General features: G+C 46.4%; 1 protein-coding gene across 5 annotated transcripts in view; it reads left to right on the top strand.

Moving 5' to 3' along the window:
* The window catches only part of LOC136588552 (leucine-rich colipase-like protein 1), a 148,950-nt gene extending 125,149 nt beyond the window's left edge, over positions 1–23,801 (top strand). For 2 of the 5 annotated variants that reach the window (XM_066587888.1, XM_066587877.1), the window contains 2 exons: positions 20,408–20,539; positions 22,907–23,801. In XM_066587888.1, coding sequence (XP_066443985.1) covers positions 20,408–20,539; positions 22,907–23,092 — 318 coding nt within the window. In that variant the 3' untranslated portion in view covers positions 23,093–23,801. Of the gene's footprint in view, positions 1–9,932; positions 10,025–20,407; positions 20,540–22,906 lie in introns of all 5 variants that reach the window. The other 3 variants (XM_066587912.1, XM_066587896.1, XM_066587904.1) reach the window with 2 other exon arrangements.
* Positions 23,802–26,649: the final 2,848 nt, after the last annotated feature.

Genomic DNA, 26,649 nt, shown 5'->3' with positions numbered 1-26,649 from the left:
ATTGCCCCTTTTTGTGATGCATTTTTAGTTAGTTTAGTCTTAGTTTGTGCTGGAAACTCCCCTGACTGCACTCATCATTTCCCTGTCTGATGTGTCTGAGTTGGGTCGTGGTTTTGCTGGAGTAAGAAGAAGGGTTTTGGCCTGCTAGTTGCATCCAGCACCAGAGAGGAGCTCGCTATGCTATCCAGCAACCTGGCACCGCCCATTGGTGTCATTTCTGATGTGGCCCATCATGGTGCTGAAGGGTACATGAAAGCACAGTCAATGATTTTAATTCAACTTCCAGCATTGCAATGACACTTGTGGGGTACACATCTGCTGGAAACAGTCTGGTCCTTCTCGCCGTAGACATGGACAGTGATGATTGTCCCAACGTGCCTAATGCTGCTGGAAATCTGGTTAATTACTAGTAATGCCACGGTTCTGGTGCTGTGATAGTGCTTAGTTAATCCTCCTCTTCCAGATCTGGGCTGGTCCTCCTCTCCCTGGTTGCTCCTTGCAATGGTGCATGTGGGAACCCCATACCTGGCTGCTGGCACAGCCCTTCTTGCATGAACCCTATGTCTGTGCCCTGACTGGGGACCCATTACAGTGTTGACAATAGGTGAGAGGGCACAGTGTGGCTGTTATGCCCTACATTCTCCACTCAGGCTCTGCCAATGAGAGTGGGAATAAACTGTATTCCCTGTGCCCAATTCCTCCTTCCTGCACTTCTAAATGGAAGCCTTTGCAACCCTGTACATTGGAGTCTCTTTACTTGGCTCTCCGTGTTTTCTGTTACGATTTGGGACTATGCATGGTTTCTCTGCCAGCACTTCACCACCGCTTACTGACTTCCAACTCATTTTCACATAATGTTTCCAATAAATGCTCACTAGGTAAGAGTTTCCTAGCGATGGTCCAAGCTTCACTGAACTCTTCCTAGCGATGGTCCAAGCTTCACTGAACTCTTCCTAGTTGTACTTATTATTTCATCTACTATGGAAAGGAACTGCCTACCTGCCATCCTAAAGGCAAACCTAACCACAATAACCAAGCCCACACGCTTCTCCCTGTCTCCTCGTTCCATGTGCTCGCTGGATGCCCTTATGACTCCTCATCCTTAGCTTTGCCCAACTCATGCTGCTCTTGTGTGACCGCTCATTGTGTCATATAGCATCTGGGTGTGCTGAACTATAGTACAACTCATATCCCATATAGTTTCCAAAAATAATATCTGGGAATAAATAAGAAAGTTCCCACCTTTACGCTGAGTTGTGCTCGCTCCTATTTTTTTTCTCGTTTTCTTTTGCTGTGCAGGAATGAATTCACGTCCACTACCACTCGATCCCAGTGGTGGTTCTATTCACATATAGAAAAGAGTTGCAGGAGCTCGGACTTTTGTGAAAAAACATTCCTTTGATGTATTGAGCACTATTCTTCAATAAAGCAGAGTTGCTGCATGTTCATGGAGAACGCGTTTCTATCTCCGTAGAGATCTTGTTCACCTCATCCCCACAAAGCAATCTGCTTCCTTAAAACCAATTATCATTAAAATCCACCTGATGATTAACCCCTTCGGTACTTGAAGAAAGTATGTGCAACGTAGATCCATCGCTCCCCAACGAATCATAGATAGATTGCACATTTATTCTTACTATATCTAAAGTTTAACAGACAAATTTGTTATCCTAGGTAATAAAAAAATTGATACTTATAGTAAGTTAAACATGTATATTTATATACTTTATTAATGGGCTATTGTTGACCCCAGAATGATTTATCCCTAATTTATCTTAAACCATATTAGTTTGCTATTATGGCACATAATAATATTACCATACGCTTCCAAAAAAAAAAAAATCCCCTTCTATTCTTTCTCTTACCTTCCTCCCCTTCTCCTTCCTTTTCTTTCTCCTTTTTTTCTTTCTCCCTTTTTTCTTCTCCTCTTCCTCCTTTTTATAAAAAATATAAACTACAATAAGCATATAATTAATCCATAATAAATACAGATGAGCGAGCACACTCATCCGAGCTTGATGCCCGTTCGAGCATTATGGTGCTCGAGATGCTCGTTACTCGAGACGATCACCCCGCGGTACTCGAGTCAATTCCATTTCCTTCCCCGCATGTTTAGCGCCATTTTCTAGCCAATAGACATGCAGGGAAGGCATTACCACTTCCTCCTGTGACGTGCCAGCCCTATCCCACCCCCATGCAGTGAGTGGCTGGCGAAATCAAGCGGTCCCACCCGCGGCTCAACTCAGACACACACTGGGAGAGATTAGGGAAAGTGCTGCTGCTGCTTGTTGCGTCCTGCAGACGTGCAACCTCAATAACATAAATCAAAGGCACAACTATGTAAAGGAAGCATAACAATATGGGGAATACTCTCCCTATAGTCCCCTAACCAGGGAGGGGGCCCTGCTACTCGGCGGACCGATCGCTCTGACAAATGCGAGCCCGCACGCGTGCCTGGGCCACTAACCAGTCCCTATCAGGGAGCCCTAGCACAAAATAGAAGCGAAACAGAACCAAACAAAACAGAAAAGAACTTAGCTTGCAAGGAGAGCTTCCGCCAAGCTGTGTTGCTCCGTCGCTGTCCAAAATGCAACTGAAGTGATTGACCAGCACAGGAGATAGTGCTGGCCCTGTTTAAATAGGAGCCAGGCTACTCAGCACCAGGTGCTGACTGACCATCCTCCTGCAACTACCACACCCCTCAGCTCCTGGAGAAGCAAGGGCACACCCAAAACCTGGTCTGGCCTGCAGGCATGGTGCAAGCCTCAGCACGGCTGCATCACTGCTATAGGGAAAGTGTTAGTGTAGGATCCTGTCCTCAAGAACCCCAACCGTCCTTCTTAGGGCTACATCTGACCGTGTGCATTACTCCTGTGGCTGGCTGGGAGCAGTTTTGCTCAATTTTTTTTTTCATCTCGGGCTATGCAGGCCATTACAGCTATAGCATTGTCAGTCTGCGGTCTATAATACAGAGTATAGGGAAAGTGCTGCTGAGATAGGGAAAGTGTTAGTGTAGGATCCTGTCCTCAAGAACCCCAACTGTCCTTCTTAGGGCTACATCTGACCGTGTGCATTACTCTTGTGGCTGGTTGGGAGCAGTTTTGCACAATTTTTTTTTTTCATCTCGGACTATGCAGGCCATTACAGCTATAGTGTTCTCAGTCTGCGGTCTATAATACAGAGTATAGGGAAAGTGCTGCTGAGATAGGGAAAGTGTTAGTGTAGGATCCTGTCTACAAGAACCCCAACGGTCCTTCTTAGGGCTACATCTGACCGTGTGCATTTTACTGGGTGGCTGCTGGGAGTTGTAGTGCTTGCATTTTAGTTGTACGCAGCTAGGACTGTTTGCAGCCTTCCGTAATAACTTTTCTGGCTGGAGTGCGCGTTAAAATACCACTCTCAGTGTGAAAGTGTACGTAAATAATTCCATACTTATTTAGATCATTCTGTGTCTGCAGTCAATTAGACCAACAGCGTACTGCCACAGCCAATTCTACAAAGAAAGTGATATACTCTATACAGCCTGTATCCTCTGTTGAAAAAAAAACAAAAGCTCCTTCGTTGGGCTACATCTGACCATGTGCATTTTACTGGGTGGCTGCTGGGAGTTGTAGTGCTTCCATTATACTACTGCGCAGCTAGGCCTGTTTACAGCCTTCCGTTATTTTTTTTTTCTGGCTGGAGATTGCGTTAAAATACCGCTCACAGCGCGAAAGTGGGCGCAAATAATTCCATACTTATTCATACCGTACTCTGTCTGCAGTGAATTAGACAGCAGTCTCACCGCTAAACAGTACTGTAATATTACCGGGGCCACTGCAAAGTATTTCAGCTCAGCCGCTGTGCAGAGCATCTCACCATACCATTTTCGTTGGTGCGGTTGAGATCGCAGCAGTGACCAGCACTATCCACTGGCTTTACAGTCTTCTCCCACTCCACACAGCCTCTATAATCTACAAGTCTCTGCGAGCAGTAAATTACCCCCGAGGTATCAGCGCAAGAGAGTGGGTTACTTTTTTCCTAGTCACAGCATAGAGCCTCCACTATCTACAAGTCTCTGTGTACGGCGAATTAAGGCTCAGTTGTCAGTGCTGTACAGTGGGGTAATTTATTTGGCCCCTGCTCTATTCGTAATCCGCCATGATAAGGAGTAGGGGAAGGGTCAAGGACGTGGACGCAGACGTCCAAGTGAGGGTCTGGGCACAGGCCAAGTTCCTGGTCCAGGTGAAAGTTTCTGTGGTCCCCAGCTTCAATTTATAGGTCCACGTGGTAGACCTTTATTACAAACAGAGCAGTGTGAGCAGGTCCTGTCGTGGATGGCAGAAAATGCATCCAGCAATGTATCGGCCACCCAGTCTTCTACACAGTCCACTACTCCCGGCTTAGGGACTGCAACTCTGAATACTCTGGCTGCTGCTCTTCCTTCTTCCCAGCCTCCTCACTCCATGAAAATGACATATTCTGATGAGTAGGCAGACTCCCAGGAACTGTTCTCGGGTCTGTGCCTTGAGTGGAAAAAAATGGTTCCTCTCTCACTTGAGGAGTTTGTCGTGACCGATGCCCAACCTTTGGAAAGTTCCTGGGGTCCGGGTGATGAGGCTGGGGACTTCCGGCAACTGTCTCAAGAGCTTTCAGTGGGTGAGGAGGATGATGATGAGGAGACACAGTTGTCTATCAGTGAGGTAGTAGTAAGGGCAGTAAGTCCGAGGGAGGAGCGCACAGAGGATTCGGAGAAAGAGCCGCTGAGGTGACTGACCCCACCTGGTTTGCTAAGCCTACTGAGGACAGGTCTTCAGAGGGGGAGGCAAGTGCAGCAAGAGGACAGGTTGAAAGAGGCAGTGGGGTGGCCAGGGGTAGAGACAGGGCCAGAGCGAAGAATCCCCCAACTGTTTCCCAAAGCACCCCCTCGCGCCAAGCCTCCATGCAGAGGGCTAGGTGTTCAAAGGTGTGGATTTTTTTCAGTGAGAGCGCGGACGACCGACGAACAGTGGTGTGCAACATGTGTCGCGCCAAGATCAGCTGGGGAGCCACCAGTACCAGCCTCACCACCACCAGCATGCGCAGGCATATGATGACCAAGCACCCCACAAGGTGGGACGAAGGCCGTTCACTGCCTCCGGGTCACACCACTGCCTCTTCCTCTGTGCCCCAACAAGCCACTTAGATCCAACCCCCCTCTCAGGACACAGGCACGAGCGCCTCCCGGCCTGCACCCACACCCTCACCTCCACTGTCCTCGATCCCATCCTGCAATGTCTCTCAGCGCAACGTTCAGCTGTTGCTTGCACAAGCATTGCAGCGAAAGCGCAAATATGCCACCACGCACCCGCACGCACAAGCTTTAAACGTGCACACTGCCAAATTGATCAGCCTGGAGATGCTGCCGTACAGGCTTGTGGAAACGGAGGCTTTCAAAAACATGATGGCGGCGGCGGTCCCGCACTACTCGGTCCCCAGGCACCACTATTTTTCCCGGTGTGCCGTCCCAGCCCTACACCAGCACGTCTTCCGCAACATAAATTGTGCACTCACCAATGCGGTTACTGGGAAGGTCCACTTAACCACGGACACGTGAACAAGTACTGGCGGGCAGGGCCACTATATCTCCTGACGGCACATTGGGTGAATTTGGTGAAGGCTGGGACCGAGTCAGAGCCTGGGACCGCACACGTCCTACCCACACCCAGAATAGCGGGTCCTACCTCGGTTCTGGTATCTGCGGCGGTCTATGCCACCTCCTCTAAACCCCCCCCCCCTCCTCCTCCTCCTACGCAACCTCTATCTCTCAATTAAGAAATGTGAGCAGCATGTCGCCAGCAGTCGTGTGGCGCGGCAGCACAGCTGTGGGCAAGCGTCAGCAGGCCATGCTTAAACTACTCAGCTTAGGTGACCAGAGACACACAGCCCCAAAACTGTTGCACATTCTGATGGAGCAGACCGACCTCTGGCTTTCGTCGCTGAGCCTCCAACCGAGCATGGTCATGTGTGACAACGGCTGTAACCTGGTGGCGGCTCTGCAGCTTGGCAGCCTCACACACGTGCCATGCCTGGCCCACACCTTCAATCTGGTGGTTCAGCGGTTTCTGAAAAACTACCTGCACTTGTCTGACCTGCTCGACAAGGTGCGCCGCATCTGTGCACATTTCCGCAAGTCCACCACTGACGCTGCCACTCTGAGGACCCTGCAACATCTGTTTAATCTGCCAGAGCACCGACTACTGTGCGACGTGCCCACACGGTGGAATTCTACGCCCCACATGTTGGCCAGGCTCTATGAGAAGCGTAGAGCAATAGTGGAATAGCAACTCCAACATGGGCGGCGTAGTGGTAGTCAGCCTCCCCAATTCTTTACCACAGAGTCGGCCTGGATGGCAGATATCTGCCAGGTCCTCGGAAACTTTGAGAAGTCTACCCAGATGGTGAGCGGTGATGCTGCAATCCTTAGCGTTACCATCCCACTGCTATGCCTGCTGAGAAGTTCCCTGCAAGGCATAAAGGCCGACGCTTTGTGGTTGGAACAGGAGACAGGGGATGACAGTATGTCGCTTGATAGCCAGACCGCCCTCATGTCTATATCTCAGCGCGTTTTGGAGGAGAAGGAGGAGGGGAGGAGCAGGAGGAAGGGGAAGAGACAGCTGAGCACACTGCAGAGGGTACCCATGCTGCTTACCTCTCGTCTGTTCAGCGTGTATGGGCTGTGGAGGAGGAGGAGGAAGATCCTGAAAAAGACATCTTCCTAGTGAGGACAGCCATGTCTTTCGTACTGGCACCCTGGCATACATGGCTGACTTCATGTTAGGCTGCCTTAGTCGTGTCCCTCGCGTTAGACGCATTCTGGCCAACACGGATTACTGGTTGTGCACCCTTTTTGACCCACGGTACAAGGAGAACCTTTTCACTCTCATTCCTGAAGAGGAAAGGGGTACGAGTGATGCAATACCACAGGGCCCTGGTGGAAAAAGTGATGCTAAACTTCCTATCTTACAACGCTAGCGGCAGAAGGCGCAGTTCCAAGAGCGAAGTAGCAGGGGAGGTGTGGAGATCAGGCAGCATGTACAGCACAGGCAGGGGAACACTCTCCAAGGCCTTTGCCAGCTTTATCGCTCCCCAGCAAGACTGTATCACCACTCCCCAGTCAAGGCTAAGTCGGAGGGAGCACTGTAAAAAGATGGTGAGGGAGTACGTAGCCAATCGTACCACCGTCCTCTGTGATGCCTCTGCTCCATACAACTATTGGGTGTCAAAGCTGGACACGTGGCATAAACTTGCGCTGTACGCCCTGGAGGGGCTGGCTTGCCCTGCCACTAGCGTCTTGTCAGAGAGGGTGTTTAGTGCAGCTGGGGGAATCCTCACGGATAAGCGTATCCACCCGTCAACTGCCTGTGCCGACATGCTTACACTCATAAAGATGAACAAAGCCTGGATTTTCCCAGACTTCTCTTCTCCACCAGTGGAAATCAGCGGTACCTAAAGATTCTTTTTGCTGCAAGCGGATAAATAAGCATTCTCTATCACCGGAAAAAAAACAGAGGGAATTACCTTTGTCAATCACTCTCGGATATTAGTCCTCCTCCTCTTACTCCTCTTCCTGAAACTACATGTCATCACGCTGAACTGCCAATTTTTCTGCGGCCCAAAAGGCTCTGCTTACAAGTTTTTTACAATTTTTCAAAGTTTCAAAAGTATCGATACTTTAACAGAAACCGATTTTTTTTCACTGAGCTGCCACCAGGCTCTTTTGCAAATTAATTAACAGCGAGGTGTATCTTTAAAAATATTTCTGGGTTTCACCTGCCCGCTCGGTTGATACATTTTTCAGAGGTACACTTGTACTCTTGGTACACTAATTTTTCTGGCCCTCAGCTATACTGTTTTCTAACTAATTTTTCCAGACTTTGCCTACACTAATGGTACACCAATGTTTCAGGCGTTCGTCTATACTCTTGCTACAGAAATGTTACAGGGGTCTGCCTATACTTCTGCTACAGAAATGTTACTGCGGTTTGCCTATACTTCTGCTACAGAAATGTTACTAGGCTATATCTATACTTTTATTACAGAAATGTTACTGGGGGGGGGGCGGAGCCTGACCGCGGAGACTGATGGCCGTGTAGTGAGACAGCTCCGGCATCGAGGCAAGCCTGCAAGCATCTCACAGCAGCGATCTTACATAGAAATGGGCAAAATCAATAGAGAGAGAAGCGGAGACCAGCTGAGCACCCCCCGACCGGCGCGCGGACAAGCCGACATGCAAAGGTACTTGAAGGAGCGCACCACGAGTTCCCCGCGCTCCTCAGGCAAGATGGCGCCCGCAGCAGCCACAGCACCGCCGACAGTGAGGGAGGGTGAGTCATCCTCGGAGGGAGAAGAGGATGGCGTTGTATCAAAAAGCTTCATGAGGGAGCTCATATCCAGCGCCCTGAGCCCAGTCCTGTCAGAGCTGACGGGCATTAAAGAAGAAATGAGGCACATGGGGAGGAGGGTGGAAGAGCTGGAGAGCACCTCAGAAACCATCACCTCCCACGCACTGGAGATGGAGCACATCTTAAAGGCACAGCACCAGCAGCTCAACAGGTCTCTCCTTATGCAGGAAGACCTGGAGAATCGAAGCAGGCGAAGCAACGTGCGTATTAAAGGGGTGCCTGAGTCATGGGCGGCGGAAGCCCTCACAAAAGTGACCCTAGAGATCTTCGCCTCATTAGTGGGCTCAGACAGAGCAAAGGAGATGAGGATAGAGAGGGTGCACAGAGCCCTACGCCCGCAACCAGCAGCAGGGGACCCTCCGAGAGACCTTATCTGCAAACTGCTGGCCTTCCCTGATGCAGTGGCCATCCTGGATGCAGCGAGAAATCGACGTGATCTACAATACGCAGGGGCCGCGATCCAATTATACCAGGACTTATCCCCCACCACCTTGGCCAAGAGAAGGTTATTAAGACCACTACTGGACACTTTGCAAGCCAAAAAAACATTAAGTACGCGTGGTTATTCCCCTTTGGCCTGGGGATAAGTCACAAAGGCAAAAGGATCAACATAAGAACACCGGAGGACCTGAAGAGCAGCTGGCGACTTTTGGACTTAGAGCCGATAAACCTTCCAAGCTGGCTCCCCCTGCCGGATCTTTCTGCTCTACCCCGGCTACCAGACACAGAAAACTGGAGGGTGGTGCCCCATGCAAACTCCCTCAGAAATAAGCACAAGCAGAAGCCCACGGAGGAAGGCACAGAAAACGACCCTTGAATGCGGGCCGCACACTCCCCACATTACCCGCAAACTGAGACCACAGCGGAACCTACGCCCGAGGAGTCCAACATAGGGCGCACGCATCACCATTTCCAGAACCGCTGAGGAACGGTCCCCGTCTGAGGGAAACCCCGGGGGAACCCCGCCGCTGTCCCGGGCCCCCCCCCTCCTCTCGTGTTCACCAACTAGGGATCATGACACTATGGCCCCTGCCTTGTCTATTCTACCTTGCTTCCCAAAAAGCATAATAATTACTGTTACCCCTTCTTATAATGGGTGCTTGTTTGCCTCATCCAGATCAGGCAAGCTTTTCCTGTTTAAAACCAAATCCTATTACAAATACCCCCGACCCCAAATGACGGACGGGAGCAGACCATAGTCTGACTCTCGCCTACAGCCCTCTCACAGACAGAGAGGAACCAACCTGTCTATTGTTGTTATTAATACTGTTTAGTAAATTCTACCCCAAACCTTCTTACCCACCCCAGTCTTACCTACCCACTCCCAAACCAACTAGCCACACATCTCGCCTGTGTGGTCTGGGCGCCGGAAACCAACCTAGCCGACCACAGAGCACTTTGGTTATACCCTCCAGACCGCCTCTACCTGAAGGCATTGCAGAGACCAACGCCTAGACCCCGCACCAAACCACTTCACTTCAGTCCTAAATTTTTTGCCTTACTTTACAGATGACCAGCAACATTCCGCAGCCTGCGCCGCCGATGGAGGAGCTGAGATGTACGTCGTTCAACATCCGGGGCCTCAACACACCGAGAAAACGGTATGGGATCTCCCAACTCCTAAAAAAATACAACACAAAAATCCTCCTCTTACAGGAGACACATATCAAGGGGGACAGACTTTTCTCACTACCAGGGAAACAATTCGCACAGCATTTCCACAGCTCCCATCCCACTTCTGCCTCCAAGGGGGTCTCGATCTTGTTCCACAAGACGGTGCACTTCGAGACCCTTGCGGAATACTCAGATGAAGAGGGTAGGTCCCTATTCATAAAAGGCACCCTTAACGGAGTAAAACTTACAATAGCAAACCTTTATGCCCCAAACACCCACCAAACAGAGTGGATCACTAAACAAATAAAAATCCTAAGAGAATTCGCCACCGGTGCAATTATATTGGGCGGTGATCTAAACGTAACCCTTAATCCCCTTCTCGACTCCTCTAAGGGCAGATCCCGGGTCTCGCAGGGGCGCCTAAGTAGACTAATTAAGGAACTAGAGGAGCTGGGTGTAACGGATGCATGGCGCATGCTTAATCCCACGACCAGAGACTATACTCACTACTCGCAACCTCATGAGTCCTATCAAAGACTCGATGATCTATTTATCTCCAACTCCCTTCTGCCGCAAGTAGTACACACTAAAATCGAGGTAATTTCGATCTCGGACCACGCGCCTATCCACATAGATGTCAGAATCTCTTCAGAGGGCCCGGGAGAGAGGACGTGGCGCATGAGCAACACACTGCTAGACAAAGAAGAGGACAGGCTTAAGCTCACGGAACTCCTAGAGGAGTACTTCCAGATCAATAGCGAGGCCCTACCAAAAGTCCCGATAGTCTGGGAGACCCACAAGGCCTATATGAGGGGGTTACTCATCGCCCTGGGAGCGAGAGCTAGGAAACAACAACACCAAGAGATTGACACCCTTCTCTCTCAAATAGCAAAACTAGAAAGAGTAGCCAAACTCTCACTCAAAAAAAAGAAATTTTGATGAATTAACAGATAAAAGGAGAGAGCTGGGCTGCCTTTTACGCTCTAGATTCAATAGAAAACACCTACACCTCAAACAATCAGTATATATCCAGGGCAATAAGGGCAGCAAATACATGACAGCCCTACTCAAAAAATCCCAGACAAGAAACCACATCAACACAATAAAAGACCAGACGGAAAAGATAGCCAACAACTCTCAAGACATAGCCAATGTCTTTCACGCTTTCTACTCTAAACTGTATAATCTGAGGGACCATCCAAACCCAGCAGACCAAGACCTACAAAAAGAAAGAATAAACTCTTTCCTGCGTACAATAAACCTTCCAAAACTTGATGAGACATCTGCATTAGCTCTCATGTCACCAGCGTCAGACCAAGAAGTCGAGGAGCTAATTGACTCAAGCCCTTCGGGCAAGAGTCCGGGGCCGGATGGTTTCTCAGATAGATATTATAAATCCTTTAAACCAATTCTTGCTCCCAAATTAAAAGAACTATTTAATTCCCTACTACAAGGAGGAGAACTCCCTAAGCAAGCCCTCGAGGCACACATCACACACATACACAAAGACAACAAAGACCCCACGTCCTGTTCAAATTATAGGCCAATCTCACTCATTAACCACGACATGAAACTATGGGCAAAATTCCTGGTCAAGAGGATGGAAGACATCGTCCCCACATTGATCCACAAGGAACAAACAGGATTCATAAAGGGAAGGGAGGGAAAGAACAATTGCCATAGAATACTGCACGCAATAAGACTAGCCCAAACCCAAAAAATCCCACTGGCACTAATAGGGACCGACGCCGAAAAGGCGTTCGACCGGGTAAATTGGATATACTTAGAAAGGGTCCTAGCCAACTACAACTTCCCCAGAGCCTGGATATCGGCAATTTTCTCCTTATATAGCAACCCACACGCGAGGCTGAGGATTAATAATATCCTCTCACCCACATTCGGGATTCACAATGGAACCCGACAGGGGTGCCCGCTTTCCCCGATCCTGTTCGTGCTGGCCCTAGAACCACTGCTACACACAGTCAGAGCACACCCAGAAATAAGAGGGATCACAGCAGGAAGACAATCATTCTCAACAGCCGCTTTCGCGGATGACATTATGTTTATGATAACTAACCCGGCGACAGGAATCCCCAAACTGATCTCATTGCTGGAATCATTCGGCACCATATCGGACTTCAAAATAAATTACTCGAAATCGACCATTTTAAACGTATCGATCCCACGGACACTTAGCACCGCCCTAAAGTCCAACTCCCCCTTCACATGGACGGAAGACGCCATAGACTACCTTGGCATTAAAATTACCAAAAGGATTGAAAACCTATACACATCCAACTTCCAGCCTCTTCTCTCACTAATAAAAAATATTCTACGAACTTATGATTTACCTTACATTTCATGGTTCGGAAGAAAAAATATTGTCAAATCATACGTCCTTCCCATCATAACATACAAAATGCGCATGCTCCCGATCCATATACCCGGACCCTTCTTTCAATCCCTTCGGCGACTCTTCTCTCAGTACATTTGGAGGCAGAAGAGACCGCGCATAGCCCACACCTTACTCATCAGGAGGAGAGGAGAGGGGGGCATCGACCTGCCGCACGTCCCCGACATATACAGAGCTATTCAACTCAGCTACTGGCTGGACCTTGTCCACCCAGCAAGAGACCCCCTCTTGCCACAACTAGCTAGACATTCCCATGGCGACCCCACATTAGACGACCTCTGGCACCCCTCTAGACACCGCTATAGCTCCAAGGGTTTTAACCCTCTGTTGAGAGCCCCCTGCGAGACCTGGGACATACTGAGACCCACCATAGCCCCTAACCCCTCCCCGATCACCCCATTAAACACGCTGGGCAAACTACTGGGTATCGCACCAGACCCGGCGTCTAGGAGTGTATGGGAGAAACTCGCAGGAATCAAATTGGGCGACCTGCAACCCATAGTGCATCGAGGAGCCGGAGAGGCGATACACCTCTTAGCCCCCGACCTAAATATCCCTTTTCTACAAAAAGTCCAGGTCACTAAAACAATAGAGGACTTCGCTAAAAACTACAGATCAACCAGACCCGCAACACCGTTCGAAAAATTCTACCTAGAAGGGGCACCAAAAATCAAGGTCATCGCGAACCACCAAAAAAAATACATCTCACCCTCCAAGGGGTACAAGCCTGCCTACCTTAGCTCTTGGGAACGCGAACTTAACACCACAATCTCGGCGGAGGACACAAAAATCATACTTAGACTAGCCTTTGGACTATCCCCCTGTGTGCTCCTACAAGAAAGCCACTACAAGATACTAGCAAGGTGGTATAGAACTCCTCAATGGCTATACACACATAAACTAGCCCCCCACGAGAGGTGTTGGAGGTGTGACGCCGCGACAGGCTCATACAAACACATCTGGTGGGATTGCCCAGCACTTGGCCCGTTCTGGAAGGACATTGAGGAATTAATCAAAACCGTAAAACCAAATCTAAAACTAACACCAGAATTGGTACTCCTATGGAAACCGTCAGACAATTTCCACCCCCTCAAAGACAAACTCATTGCCCTACTGTTAGACGTCGCGAAGGCCCTAATCCCGACCATGTGGCTACAAAAATCCCCCCCAACCGCAGCACAGTGGAGAGACAGGGTGGACTTATTATACAACCTGGAGGAACTAACGAGTTGGAAAACCAACACTCGAGACAAATTCATAAAGGAATGGGAGCTGTGGAAAAGAATACCTTAGAGTAGCTCAGCCCACAATCTCTGGAGTCCCCCTGGACCAAGACGTGAGATGATGGGAGACCCATGGGTCTAAAGGCGGAGTATTCCCACTCACAGCCACACCTAAAACACTGAAACAAACACCCGGGCATTGCCGGGAAAGCGGCCCCAGACGTTGGAACTGGCGCGGAGGCTGGCACAGGCGGGGAGCACCCATGCTATATCGGTCACAACCGACACACGCACCTTATACCCCCGAAAGACACAACGACTACAAAGTAAGAACGAGGGGATTAACCCCAAGTACAAACCCTAAGAACCACCCACCCCCCGCCCCCCTACCCCCTCTCTCCCACCCCCATCCCCTCCCCACTTATGTTACGATGCGCAATATGTTTATACAGAACGAAGGCTGCCATGATGTATCGGGTAGCCTCCTAATGTATAGTTAATTACATCAGACCGTTAAACGAAGCTGCTCGACCGCAGTGGACTGATGCCAACCGAGCAAGTGCAGCTAGATATATGGGCTCACCCGTAGGCAGCAACCCCACTATCTGGACGTTACTGGAGCAAATACGGTCCAAAGAAAAATTTTTGTTCAATACAGTTTATTGTTGTTACAGAAAGCAAAGAATGCAGGTTATTGCAGCAGGAATGAGAACTGTAAGACCGTTAATAGTGCCTTTGTTAGGATAAGAATTCTTACTGATATCAGCTGTATCATTGCAACCCGGCCTGTATGAAACTTTATGTTGTAAAAACTCAATAAAATTGTTATTCAAAAAAAAAAAAAAAAGAAATGTTACTGGGGTCTGCCTATACTTCTGCTACAGAAATGTTACTGGGGTCTGTGTATACTTCTACTACAGAAATGTTACTGGGGTCTCTATACGTTTACTACAGAAATGTTACAGGGGCCTGCCTATACTTGTGCTACAGAAATGTTGCAGGGGTCTGCCTATACTTGTGCTACAGGAATGTTACAGGGACCTGTCTATACTATGGGTGCACTAAGTCTTCCCATCGCGGTGTTTTACCTATCTGGTAAAAATAATACAGTGACTGACTAGGCCGCAGATGCACTTAGAAGTAGACATGAGGGTGGTGTAGCTATGAAGCGAGCATGTGGCATGAGGGCATCTGAAGGCTGCGCAGGGAAACACTTGCGTGCACTGTGGACGCCGGGTCGTGCGGGGGGTTGGGCAGCATGTAACCTAGGAGAAGAGGCAGTGGTGTGACCCGCAGGCAGTGATTGTGCTTGGTTGCAGGTAGTGTAGTGCTTAGCCAAGGTGTGCCTTGCTAATGAGGGTTTGTCTGAAGTAAAAATTGTTGGGGGGGGGCATACTCTTGCCCCTATTGTGGCTTAATAGTGGGACCTGGGAGCCGAAGATGCAGCCCTGCATGCTGCCCCTGCCCTTTCCTATCCGTTTCCATGGTGTTTCCATGACTTTCGGATGTTTTCCAAGTTCACAAGTGAAGACCTATGTGGAGCATCGGTCATATACAAAAATGCTCGAGTCTCCCATTGACTTCAATGGGGTTCGTTACTCGAAACGAGCTTTCGAGCATCGCGAAAAGTTCGACTCGAGCATTGAGCACCCAAGCATTTTGGTGCTCGCTCATCTCTAATAATAAACCTCACTAATCCTTTTTTTTAATCTATAAAGCATAAATATTTCTTTCTCCATATAACATTACTATTATAATATTTAAAAAAAAATATCACCTGTGGTAAGGCAGTATCACAAATAGCCAGTAGGGGCTGGAGAGCAGGCTTTACTGAGAAATATTTAACAGGGATAGGGTTAAGTCTGCTGATTAATAAGAGAACACCTCTGTGGATGTGGCTCTGGTCTTGCTCAGTTCAGTGTCCCATGGGAATGGTCCTTGAGAGATCCGGTGGAGACTAAGCTGCTGTGACTGATGGGAGAGTTACACCCCTAGACTGACATCCTGGATTGGTATAGTGTTATGGACATTGCTATGTGTTTGAAACCCTAGGCCTATAGGTTAGACAGTGTAAGGCCGCTTTCACATGGGCAACAAAATTGTGTGATTTTCTCACGGTGTGACAGTGCTATAAATCGCATGTATGTAAAGCCCATGCTTTCCTATGGGTTCCGTCACATTAGCGATGTTTTCTCCGAATCTATGCTGTGAGAAAAAAAAGTGGCATTCTCTGTACTGCCGCAGTTTGTGATGTTTTGTAACCCATGTTTCCCTATAGAGACTTCTTGTTTATCGCATCTAACGAACAAGCCATTTTTGTGAGATGCGATGCGTTTCCTACCCATAAAATAAGCCCTAGCTACATTCCCAGAAAAAATGGAATACTTATCTAGCAGAGGAGGTCCGGGTCCTTCTGCTGCTGTCCAGAGCTCTGCGGCTCAGCCAATTCCTAAATTCCCACCTCCACAACGTCATTGGTATTTTTCAAACTCTGCTCTGCCAATCAATGCAAAGCTGGATGAACCAATCACAGTTCTCGCATTGGTTCATTGAGCACTGCATTGATTGGCTGAGTAGCGCTGGATGAACCAATCAGAGCCATCGATTCCTCTTGTTCGGATTTCTGAATCCCTCTACCAGGAAGTGATGTTCTGTGAGCGAACGAGGACTGCAGGACTCCGAGCGGAGCTCTGGAGAGCAGCGGTAAGGACTGAGCCTTTTAGGTAAGTGTTCCATTTTATTTTCAGGAAATTCAGCTTGGGCTTATTTAAGGGGTAGTGCTTAACCTTCTCGCGATTAAACCGCCGAGTTTATGCTGCTATTTTATCGCTGTCAGCAGCATAGTGATGCATGATTTTTCACAAAAAAAAACACATCAGTGACGCTACAAAATTGCGGGAAAAACACCTGCTGCGATTTTGTAGCGCCGATATCGCTGCCTCCCTTGTGAAAGAGGCCTAATGTCTGTGTTATATAGCAGCCAGATGGTCAGGAAATTGTATCTGTTTGCGTACACTTCGACGAATGAGAACAGTGTGAAGATTATGTTATGAGTTTGTTGGTTTGCCACAAAAAAGGACGGATTTGTTAAGCTTGCACCAAACTTCTGGCCTGGATGTAGTTTACTGGTGTGGGACCATCTATCTGGTAGAGGGAAGATAACGATCTGATGTGAGAACAATCCTCAAGTTGTCACACACTATATGGAGACAAAATAATTCCCCATGTAGAATAGCAAAAAAAATATTTTTTTCTTTCAATAGTTTTTTATTGTTTTATTAAGAAGGTTACAGAAATAGAAAATCACACTCTGAGTATAGACAATATACATAAGTCTAGTATAAGTGGTACTCATTTATGCGTAACAGTAGTTAAACCGGTATTCATAGCTATCGAGTAACCTCTCGATATTAGTTGGTGAAGAATAAACAGTTTGAAACTGATTTGAAACATAATGTAAGCGTGTTTGTGAATGGGGGGGGATAAGGGGTGAGGGGTAAGGGAGAGTTGGGATGTGGTGGTGGGTTAAGGAAAGTAGAAAGCAAGGGATGTTTGATAGTGAAAGAATGAAAAGCATAGATTCACCGAAATTGTTGTTATTAAGGATGGAATGTGCTGTTCCAAGGCTTCCACATCATTTCAAATCTATTGATGTCATTGTTTCTGAGGGCTAATATCTTTTCATATAGACTATGTTCCGACACTAGGTTGATGAGATCTGTCAGTGTTGGGACTGTCTCAGATTTCCAACGTCTGGCTATCAGGAATTTTGTTGCCAAAAGGATATGACCTACCAGTTTTTTTTATGATGGGAGGGCATTTTGGCTGTGTTTAGGAGCAGTAAGGCAAGTTCAGGAGAAAAGGGGGTTTGAAAGCTGTAAGTCTATATATAAGATTATATACTTCTTTCCATAAGGGGGTTAGGAGAGGGCATGACCAAAGAATATGGATGAGGGAGCCTTTATTTTTACAGTTTCTCCAGCATCTGTCGCTATCGGAAAGTCCCCTTCTAGCTAGAACCAGAGGGGTGTAATACCAACATGTGAGGAGCTTCAAATGTGTCTCGATTAGGTTTGCGCCCTGCGAGGATTGTCTAACCCAATCAAAGGCCCTGAGCCACTGGTCTAGGGGTATTTCCTTCCCGAAATCCCTGCTCCAATTTATGAGATGACATTTGCCTGGTGGTCTCAGGTTTCCTGAGAAGATGTCGTAGAATATTCGGGTGCACATTTTGATTTGTGGTTCATCTAAGAATGAAACAATTTTAGGGATTCTGATATTTTCTAGGTGGTGGTTATGTAAGAAGGAGTATATTTGAATGTATTTATAGATGTCTGAGTATGGGAGTTGGAAATTGTTGGTCAAGTCCCGAAAGGGGAGGAGTTTATTTGAGGAGAAAAGGTCATATATAGATTCAAGGCCTTGTCTGGACCATGACCTAGTATTTAGATTAGGAATAAGAAGTTCTAAAGTTTCCAAAGGTATTTTCAAAGGGGTAGAGGGTGTGGAGTTATCGAGGTTGCGTATCAGATCAGTCCAGGCTTCTATCGATGCTCTCATTGGTGGAGAGAGGTATGAGTTTTTAAATGGTTTCGATAGTGTGGGGTGTATAGTACCAATGATAGATGTAATTAGAAGATGTTTTAAGGGTTTTTGGTTATTAAAGTCCTTTTCCAAGGAGGGCCAAGGGATTTTCTTGTATGTCTATGCCTAAAATTTGTGATTTGGTAATATTCAATTTATAATAGGAGATTTCCGAGAATTTTTTTAGTATTTTTTGCGTTGTTCTTAAGGATGAGAATGGGTTGGAGAGCGTAAGTAGGATATCATCGGCAAATAGGCTTATTTTGTGTTGTCTCGAGCCGGCTACTATTCCTTGAACGTCCGGGCAAGTTCTTATATATTCCACTAGGGGTTTCATAACCAAGGTAAATATTAGGGGGGAAAGCGGACAGCCCTGGCGTGTGCCGTTGGTGATTGGAAAGGAGGATGATAGCATACCGTCAGCAAAGATTTTTGCCGATGGTGAAGTATACTGGGCTTGGATAGCTTTAAGTATGTTGCCAGAGAATCCAAATTTTTGTAGGGTGGCAAAGGCATATTTCCAATGGAGCCTATCAAAGGCTTTTTCAGCGTCAAGGGCAAGTAAGACTGAGGGAGTGTGTGTGGTTTCGAGTTTGTATAAAAGGTTGAGTATTCTTCTAGTTCCCTCTGAGGCTTGTCTATCTTTTACGAATCCTACTTGATCTGAATGGATTAAATTGGGTAATATGTTTAATAGTCTTAGTGCTAATATTTTGGAATGCCCATAAAGCCTACATTAGAGGAACCTTAATTAAAATTAGTGCAAGATATAAAAAAAAAAAAAAGCCACCAACCAAACGAACTCCTATCACAAATCACTGAAAAAGAAAGCCAACTGTCCAGATCCCCCTCTGATTCCCTCCACAACGAACTATTCAAACTTAGACAAAATCTTAGAAATCTACTGATTGACAATTATGAAAAAGAAATGAGATCATCAAAAGCAACTTACTATTCATCAAATAACAAACCCACACGCATGATGGCAAACTTAGTCAAGAAAAAGATCTCCAGAACCAAAATCCCATTAGCCAAATCCCATATGATGGCTCAAAAATCGCTCAAACGACAGTTTGAGGGACAGTTTTCAGCTATCATCTTTGCATAGTCTATAGTAGCTGCTTAGCTTCTTAAAAGTTATGCAGGCAGAGTGGGAAAATGCTGTGATAACTCTGAGAACAATACAGCTGTTTTGAATATGCAAACAGTTACATTGTTCTCCATGCTTTCAGCTGGTGTCCTGCTGAGAAGTGCCAGCAGGATACTGTCTGAAAGAATGCTCTCAGTACTGCCAGCTGAGATATCAGCATGCAATGCTGATAAGGTTCATCTCTAATTTCTAGCTGGTTAGAAATGAGCGATGAATGAACAGTGCACAATAGCCACGCATTTAGATCCAACGATTATCGCTCAAAAGACAGCTTTTGAGTGAATTTCAAGCGATAATCATTGTGTTTAAATGGGCCTTAAGACCTGCTAGTAGCCTCCATGAAAAAGCGTACATATGGACACTAATGAGTTAAAGTATTTTTAAACTTTATTAAAATACCAGACTGATGCTTTTTTTTTAATTAAAGCTCTCGCCGCTTACAGTCTTTCAACAGAACTTCTATAGAAAAAAAGGGCCACAAGAACATTTGAAATACCGACAAACATTCTGTATGAATGAGGGCTACGACTGCGTTCAGACAGACAGTTGCAAATTGTGCGTGACAATCTAGGACAGCACAGAGATGTACATCCATGTGTTGGCTGAGCGGCAGGTAGTGGACATTACATATCTTACCAACATTCATGTCACGGACCAGAACAGGACATAGTCGATGCAAAATAGCGCTCATGTGAATAGCCTTATTGGCAAATATGGATCCGTGTGCCGTGAATTACATGGACAGCACAGATAGGAAAAATGACGGTCTGAACTTTCCCTAATAGTCTTTCCTTCCTCAGTGTATTTTTTAACATTCACGCAGCAGTACCCCATATGAATGACGTGAAATACACGAATAAAGATCAGGTCAAATATTCATTCATGCAAATAAACGCCACATATGGCCAAACATAAACCTGTATACGGTGGTGTGAAGGAGGCCTTATACAGAGAATTATAATTCACATATCAATATTTATTTCCCCTCTTATACATTTAGGACAATGGAGATTACTGTACTCTAAATACTCTATGTAAGAGTGGGTGCTGCCGAGGCCCTTTGTATTATCACACTTATAAGACTGGTAAATGTAGACCAAAGGCAGCAGAAAATAAGGAATGTAACCTTGAGGTGAGTATCTGTAAGCGACTGCTATACTGGTTTCTCCCTTAGGGCTAATTCCGACGTGCGTATATCGGCCGGGTTTTCACGCCCGGACGATACACGCTGTCTCTCTCTGTAGGGGGTGGAGGTGGGCGGGCTGGGAGCAGTTCACTGAGCTCCCACCCACTCTCTGCCCATTACCTCTATTTGCAATGGAAGGGGGCAGAACGGGGCATAACTTAGCTCCACCCCTGCCCTGCCCCTCCCATTGCAAATAGTGGCAAGGGGCGGAGAGGGGGTGGGAGCTCAGTGAACTGCTTCCGGCAAAACACACCTCCTTCCCCTGCAGAAAGGGACAGCGTATATCAGCCTGGCATGAAAACCCGGCCGATATACTTACATTAGAATAAGCCTTCAAGGCGACGTCTCACGGGCATATTTGTGTGCACACTATGCGGAAAACAGAACCCATAGATTTAAATGGATTCGAACTTCCTTTTTTGTGCACTCATTTCTTGTCGCCCAAAAAATATAGGACATGCTTATTTGCACACCGAGGGTCCTTATAGAAGTCCATTAAAGATGTGCAACGCGCACAGATGCATCATTCTGTGAAAAAAATAACACTTCCGGAACTCATTAGGATAAATAGCCATTTAAATCGCAGGTGTTTGCCTGCCGTGTGGAGATGAACATCCCTGCATGTGCAAAAAGTACAACAAAATGTGCCAATATGCGGACAAGAAAGAGTCCTTCATAGCGCAAATATATTGCACTGAGTTATGTGCAAAACTGCTTATGGCCATGTGAAGGCGCCGTTAGGCCATATTTAAATGGGCGAGAGTGAGTTACTCTTGAGATTCTTTGGAACAACACGCATCGCAGTGCACTGCAGGTTACGGGGCTCATTCTTGTGCCAGATTTGCACAAAACTTGGACACGCAATGATTTTTCCACCTTGGATCATCAGTCTGTGAGAAAACTCACTCATGTGAATGAACCTATTGAAATAAATTAATTTTCTGTGCATGTTGTGTCCATCTCACAGAAAGAACCTACACAGAAGTATCAGCGGTGTGAATACGGCCTTATACATATGACAACCCTACAGAGGAGCCGTCACCTCTCCTCACATGTCTGATTGACTAAATACATGCACTGCCCACAAAATAAGGGCTTTTACCCAATAGCGATAATTTTCCCAGCGATGATTCTGAAACCAATGATTTTTAGTAGAGCTTCGCATCACAGAGAAGAAATCTGTGATATCGCTCAGTGTTTTCAATGGGGCCGGTGGCAGCAGTGCTAGCCCCATTTAAAACATAGGGAGTATATTGCAGACTTCTGCCACAGCTGTCATAAGATGCTATCCCGTTGCTTTCAATGGGGTTGGCGCTGCTGCTGCTGGGCCCATTGAAAGCAGTGGTTTTAGGCAACCCCCTTAATACTTTAAGAAGTATCTTAAACTGGAACTCGGAGCTGTTCCTCCTTTATTCCTCCTGAAGTGTATGAATACATATACGGTGTGGTGCTTGTACACTCAGCAGTGATGTGACATGAGCTTTTACTGCAAATTACCACAATTTTAGATGCACCCTAAAACCTTGTGTTCCATCTCTACAAGCTGAGTGCCCAAAAACTGCAATGAAAAACTGCTATAAGGGCTTATTCACACGGAGGATTTTATCATTTAAGTTCTAGCTGAGTTTAAAAACTGATAGAATTTGGACAAGACCTGGACCCATTAGAACAATTCAAAGGGGCGTATTATCTATCCCTATTGCAGCTGTATTTCAACAGACAGCATACAATCCCATTGATTTGCATTGGTGGATTCAGAAGGGTATATTTTACATGTGTGAAAACCCCGAGGCATGTCCTATTTTTGTTGTGTTTATGGACAAAAATCATTAGTTGTAGTCAGTGGGATCACGCATTCACTGCTTTTTTATACATGTTGCCAGGAGACAGTGTGAAGGGGGGGTGCTTATGAAACAATAGTAGCGGCACGTCCGGCTCTGGTGGGATTCTCTTACAATGCTCTTGCATGGCGGGGAGCGAGTTCTGTGCTTGTTTTCTAACACTCATTGAATTCAATAGGAGTTTTAAATTCTACCAGTTGGGTCACCTCTCGTTATTTTTCAGCCATGTAAAAAACGGATTGCAATCAGATGACATTTGTGCATTAAATACACAAAAACTGATGTAAACGCCCCACAGTGACATCAGTATTCACAGAATAACATCACACTGGATGTGTAGCATCAGACATGAGGTTCTCAGTAATGGGACCCCCGGCCTCACGCTGCGTCTCCCACCGCTGATCTTATATGTTAGTAACAGATGGCCAGGAGTCAGGAGTGTCTTCGTTAACCCTATCATCTCTCCTTTCAGCCTGTTGGTGGACTCTATCGTCACTGCCCGTGTGAGAGTGGACTTTTATGTGAAAAGGGTACATCGAGAAACACAACCTATACAATGAAGGACGTAGGAAAAATGTCGGCCGAGGACAGGATCAAAGTGCTCTTAAATAACCCAAACAGAAGAATCTGTAAGAAGCCAAACACAGCAAATAACTGAATCTAAGAGCTGAGAAAGTATCTGCCGGTATCTACATGGATCTACAAGATGTTGTCAGTCTTATGGCTTATTCACACGAGCGTATATCGGCCAGCTGATATAGGCTACCATCTGATACATTGGATTCCAATGCATCAGATCACACAGACGTATTCCCGTGGCATAAAAGCTATCTTCCTGTCCGGACAACGTCTGCCACCATTAACTCCTATTGGAGCCAATGACAGCGGTGGAAGAAGGGAGGTGGGAGGGAGTTTAGCAGCGGGACTGCTAAACTCCATCCCCCTTCTCCTCTCTGCCCCTTGCCACTGTTTGCAATGGAAGGGGGCGGGGTAGTGTGGATCTGTGCTCCAACCCACTCCGCACCCTCTCATTGCTGGCTGCGGACAAGAGACAGGGAAGGAGAGCTTAGCTAGGCAAACAGCCGAAGGTGAGGAGAGAGGAGGTGAGCCGGCAAGGGGGAGACAGCTTAGCAGAGCTAAGCTGTCTCCCCTACTGATGGCATATACACCGAGCCTGTGCATCAGATGGAAGTATATATCGTCTGGCCGTGAAAATGACAGTCAATATACACTCATGTGAATAAGCACTTAAGGAAATAAAGTTTGTGCAACTTCCTACTACGTTTTGTGCTTCCTCCCTGCTTTCAAGAGCTCTGCTTGCTGTAAGTAAATGAAAACATTGATATTCAGAGTCTTCTTTCACACCAGCATTTTATTGCAACTATTTAGCCACGATAAAACGTCAGCTGAAAAATCGCTACCATGTGAAGCATTGGATTCCAATTAGAGATGAGCGAACGTACTCGTTACGAGTACTTACGCACCCGAGCACCGCCATTTTCGAGTACAGCGGTACTCGCGCGTAAAGATTCGGGGGGCGCCGTGGCGGCACGGGGGGTAGCAGTGGGGAGTGGGGGGGAGAGGGAGAGAGAGAGGGCTCCCCCCTGTTCCCCGCTGCTACCCCCCGCACCGCCGCGCCTCTCCCCGCCCCCCAGCGCCCCCCGAATCTTTACGCCCGAGTACTGAAGTACTCGAAAATGGCGGTACTCGGGTGCGTAAGTACTCATTACGAGTACGTTCGCTCATCTCTAATTCCAATGCATTCATTCACATGGGTGAATTATAGGCACATGAAAAATATTGCGTCATAAAATCGTCAAATCGACGACCGTTTTCGGTCGACAATTTTTTTTGCAGCATTAAAAGATAGGTATTGACCTATCTTTTAACAAAAAACGCTGCAGGCTCCCATATATTCCTATGGGAGCTGAAAAAAACGGGAGGGTGGGGAGTTTACCTGCATCTGCCGCTTGGAAACGAAGACAGCCGGCTCTAAGCTATTTCAGCTAGTTAAAGCCATTTTGCCGATCGATAAATTCTGCACGGCACCATAATTTTTACCCAAAACGCCCATGTGGATGGATGAGAAAAGGCCAATTAACTTTGGGATTAGATTTTCACCTGCGTGTGGCCAACATGAAGACACACACGCTCATGTGAAAGAGGCTGAGAAGCCGTCACTTTGTCTGGCTCACACAGCAGCAGTTTGTCATAATGTATCAGCCAGAAGTCTAGAACAGGAATAAGGGCTCATGCCCACGGCTGTGCGCACAAAGTGCTGCGGGTCTCCCAAACCGTTTTACACATTACAGCACATACGCTCTGCCAGTAGGGAAACACATGCGCAGTGGGATTTTTCTTTATTTACTGTTCAATCATTTTTTATTGGATATTGTGGCATTACAATTATCACATTTGTTATTTGTAACAAAGAAAAGAAACGTTTGGTTGTAAATAGAATTTAATTACCAAAATATTACAATATTGCAGTATTATATCGAACAAAAACTCTGCAAAAATAAATCGTAGATATTGACATGTAAGATTGTGTTTAATTTAACCAAGCAACTTCAAAACATCACATTTTTTTGCGATGTATCTAGTTTCTTGAATGAATAAAAGGATGAGGGAGGGAAGGGAAGAAGTGGGGGAGGGAAGACTGAAGGGGGTAGGGAAAGGGGTGGAGGGAAAGCAGAATGGATCAGATCTGTAGGTCTCTCTTTTGTTGTTAAATTAAGTATTAGAAATATGTTAAAGTATTTGAGGAGACTGTGTTTAGGCCTCTCAAAAACTGTGTATTCGTAATATGGTCAAGAATTATTCTAAATGAAAATATTTTGTCCAAGGCCTCCATGTTTCCTCAAATTGCACCACTCTGTCCTGTCTATATGCAAACAGTTTTTCATATAGATAGTGCTGTGCGAGCATCTGGGAGATATCAGATGATGAGGGATTATTGCCCGTACCCCAGTTCCTAGTAATCAGGAGCTTAGTGGCTAGTAGGCTGTGTATGATAAGTGTCCTAACATTAGGTGGGATATTCTCAACACCCAGTGACAGGATCATGAGTTCTGGGGATAACGATAGCTTGTATCTGGTTATTTTCTGCATCAGTGAGGAAAGGACCTGCCAGGTTTTTTGTACGCAATGACAGTTCCAAAAAATGTGTAAAAGAGAGCCTCGACCCCCACAACCCCTCCAGCATCTGTCGCTCAATTCCGAGAAGAAATCCGCGAGTCTAGCTGGTGATCTATACCACCTCGTAACCACCTTATTGTGAACCTCTATTAGGGTTGCACACGAGGAGGCCCTACTCGACCATCTGTGTGCCGTGTTCCATTGTTTGGTTTGGAAGAAGCAACCGATTTCCCTTTCCCAGTTTAGAATGTGTGCTTTTTTATTTAGGTTTTGATCATATTCGCTTTCTCCGCAAAAGGTTTCATAAAGAGTCTTAAGTTTTAGCTTGTATGGGAGAGCGTCAAATATGAATCTGTGTAAATATGTTGGTAAGGTCTTCCACATACTGAGTATTTGAGAATAGAGGAAAATTTCTTTATCTGGGAGACAATATTTGTCTTGGAGGACCTTAAAGGGTTTCAGTTTATTACCGTCAGCTATATCTGATATGAAAAGGGTTTTTCTTGTTTCTCCAACCAAGAGTTTGTATGTTGTCTGTCCAAAACTCTAAAATTTCTATGGGGAGTTGGACCAGTCTACTGGGGGAGTGTTTTTTTTGTTTGTTGCAATGACACATTCCAGGTCTTCACCATTGTTTTAATTATGTGGATTATGTTAGGGTCCAGGCTAGAAGCTAGTACGAGATTTCATAATGATTTGTTGCCTTTTATAGATTGTTCGATGTTTGGCCAGCTGATTCCCTCTTGTGGTACACACCAAGCTCTCACCTGGGAGATTATTATTGCTTTATGATTAGCTTCTATGTTTGGTACTCCCATTCCTCCTCTGTTTCTGGGGCTGTACATTATAGATGCCGCTACTCTCGTTTTTTTGTTGCCCCATATGAAAGTCATTATTTGTTTTTGTAAGGCTTTTAGTAGTTTTTAGGGCAGCTAAGCGCTATTGTGCGGAATCTGTATAGGATTTTTGGGAGAATCATCATTTTACATAGTACGATTGTACCTAATCAGGAAAACTCTGCCTTTTGGTAGATTTTAAGAGTCTCCCGAAACTCTTCTAGTAATGTTGAAATATTGG

Source organism: Eleutherodactylus coqui, chromosome 1 (genome assembly GCF_035609145.1).
Source record: "Eleutherodactylus coqui strain aEleCoq1 chromosome 1, aEleCoq1.hap1, whole genome shotgun sequence".
Taxonomy (NCBI): Eukaryota; Metazoa; Chordata; class Amphibia; order Anura; family Eleutherodactylidae; genus Eleutherodactylus; species Eleutherodactylus coqui.
Note: the sequence above shows the minus strand (reverse complement) of the source record. Positions and strands in the feature narration are given on the sequence as shown.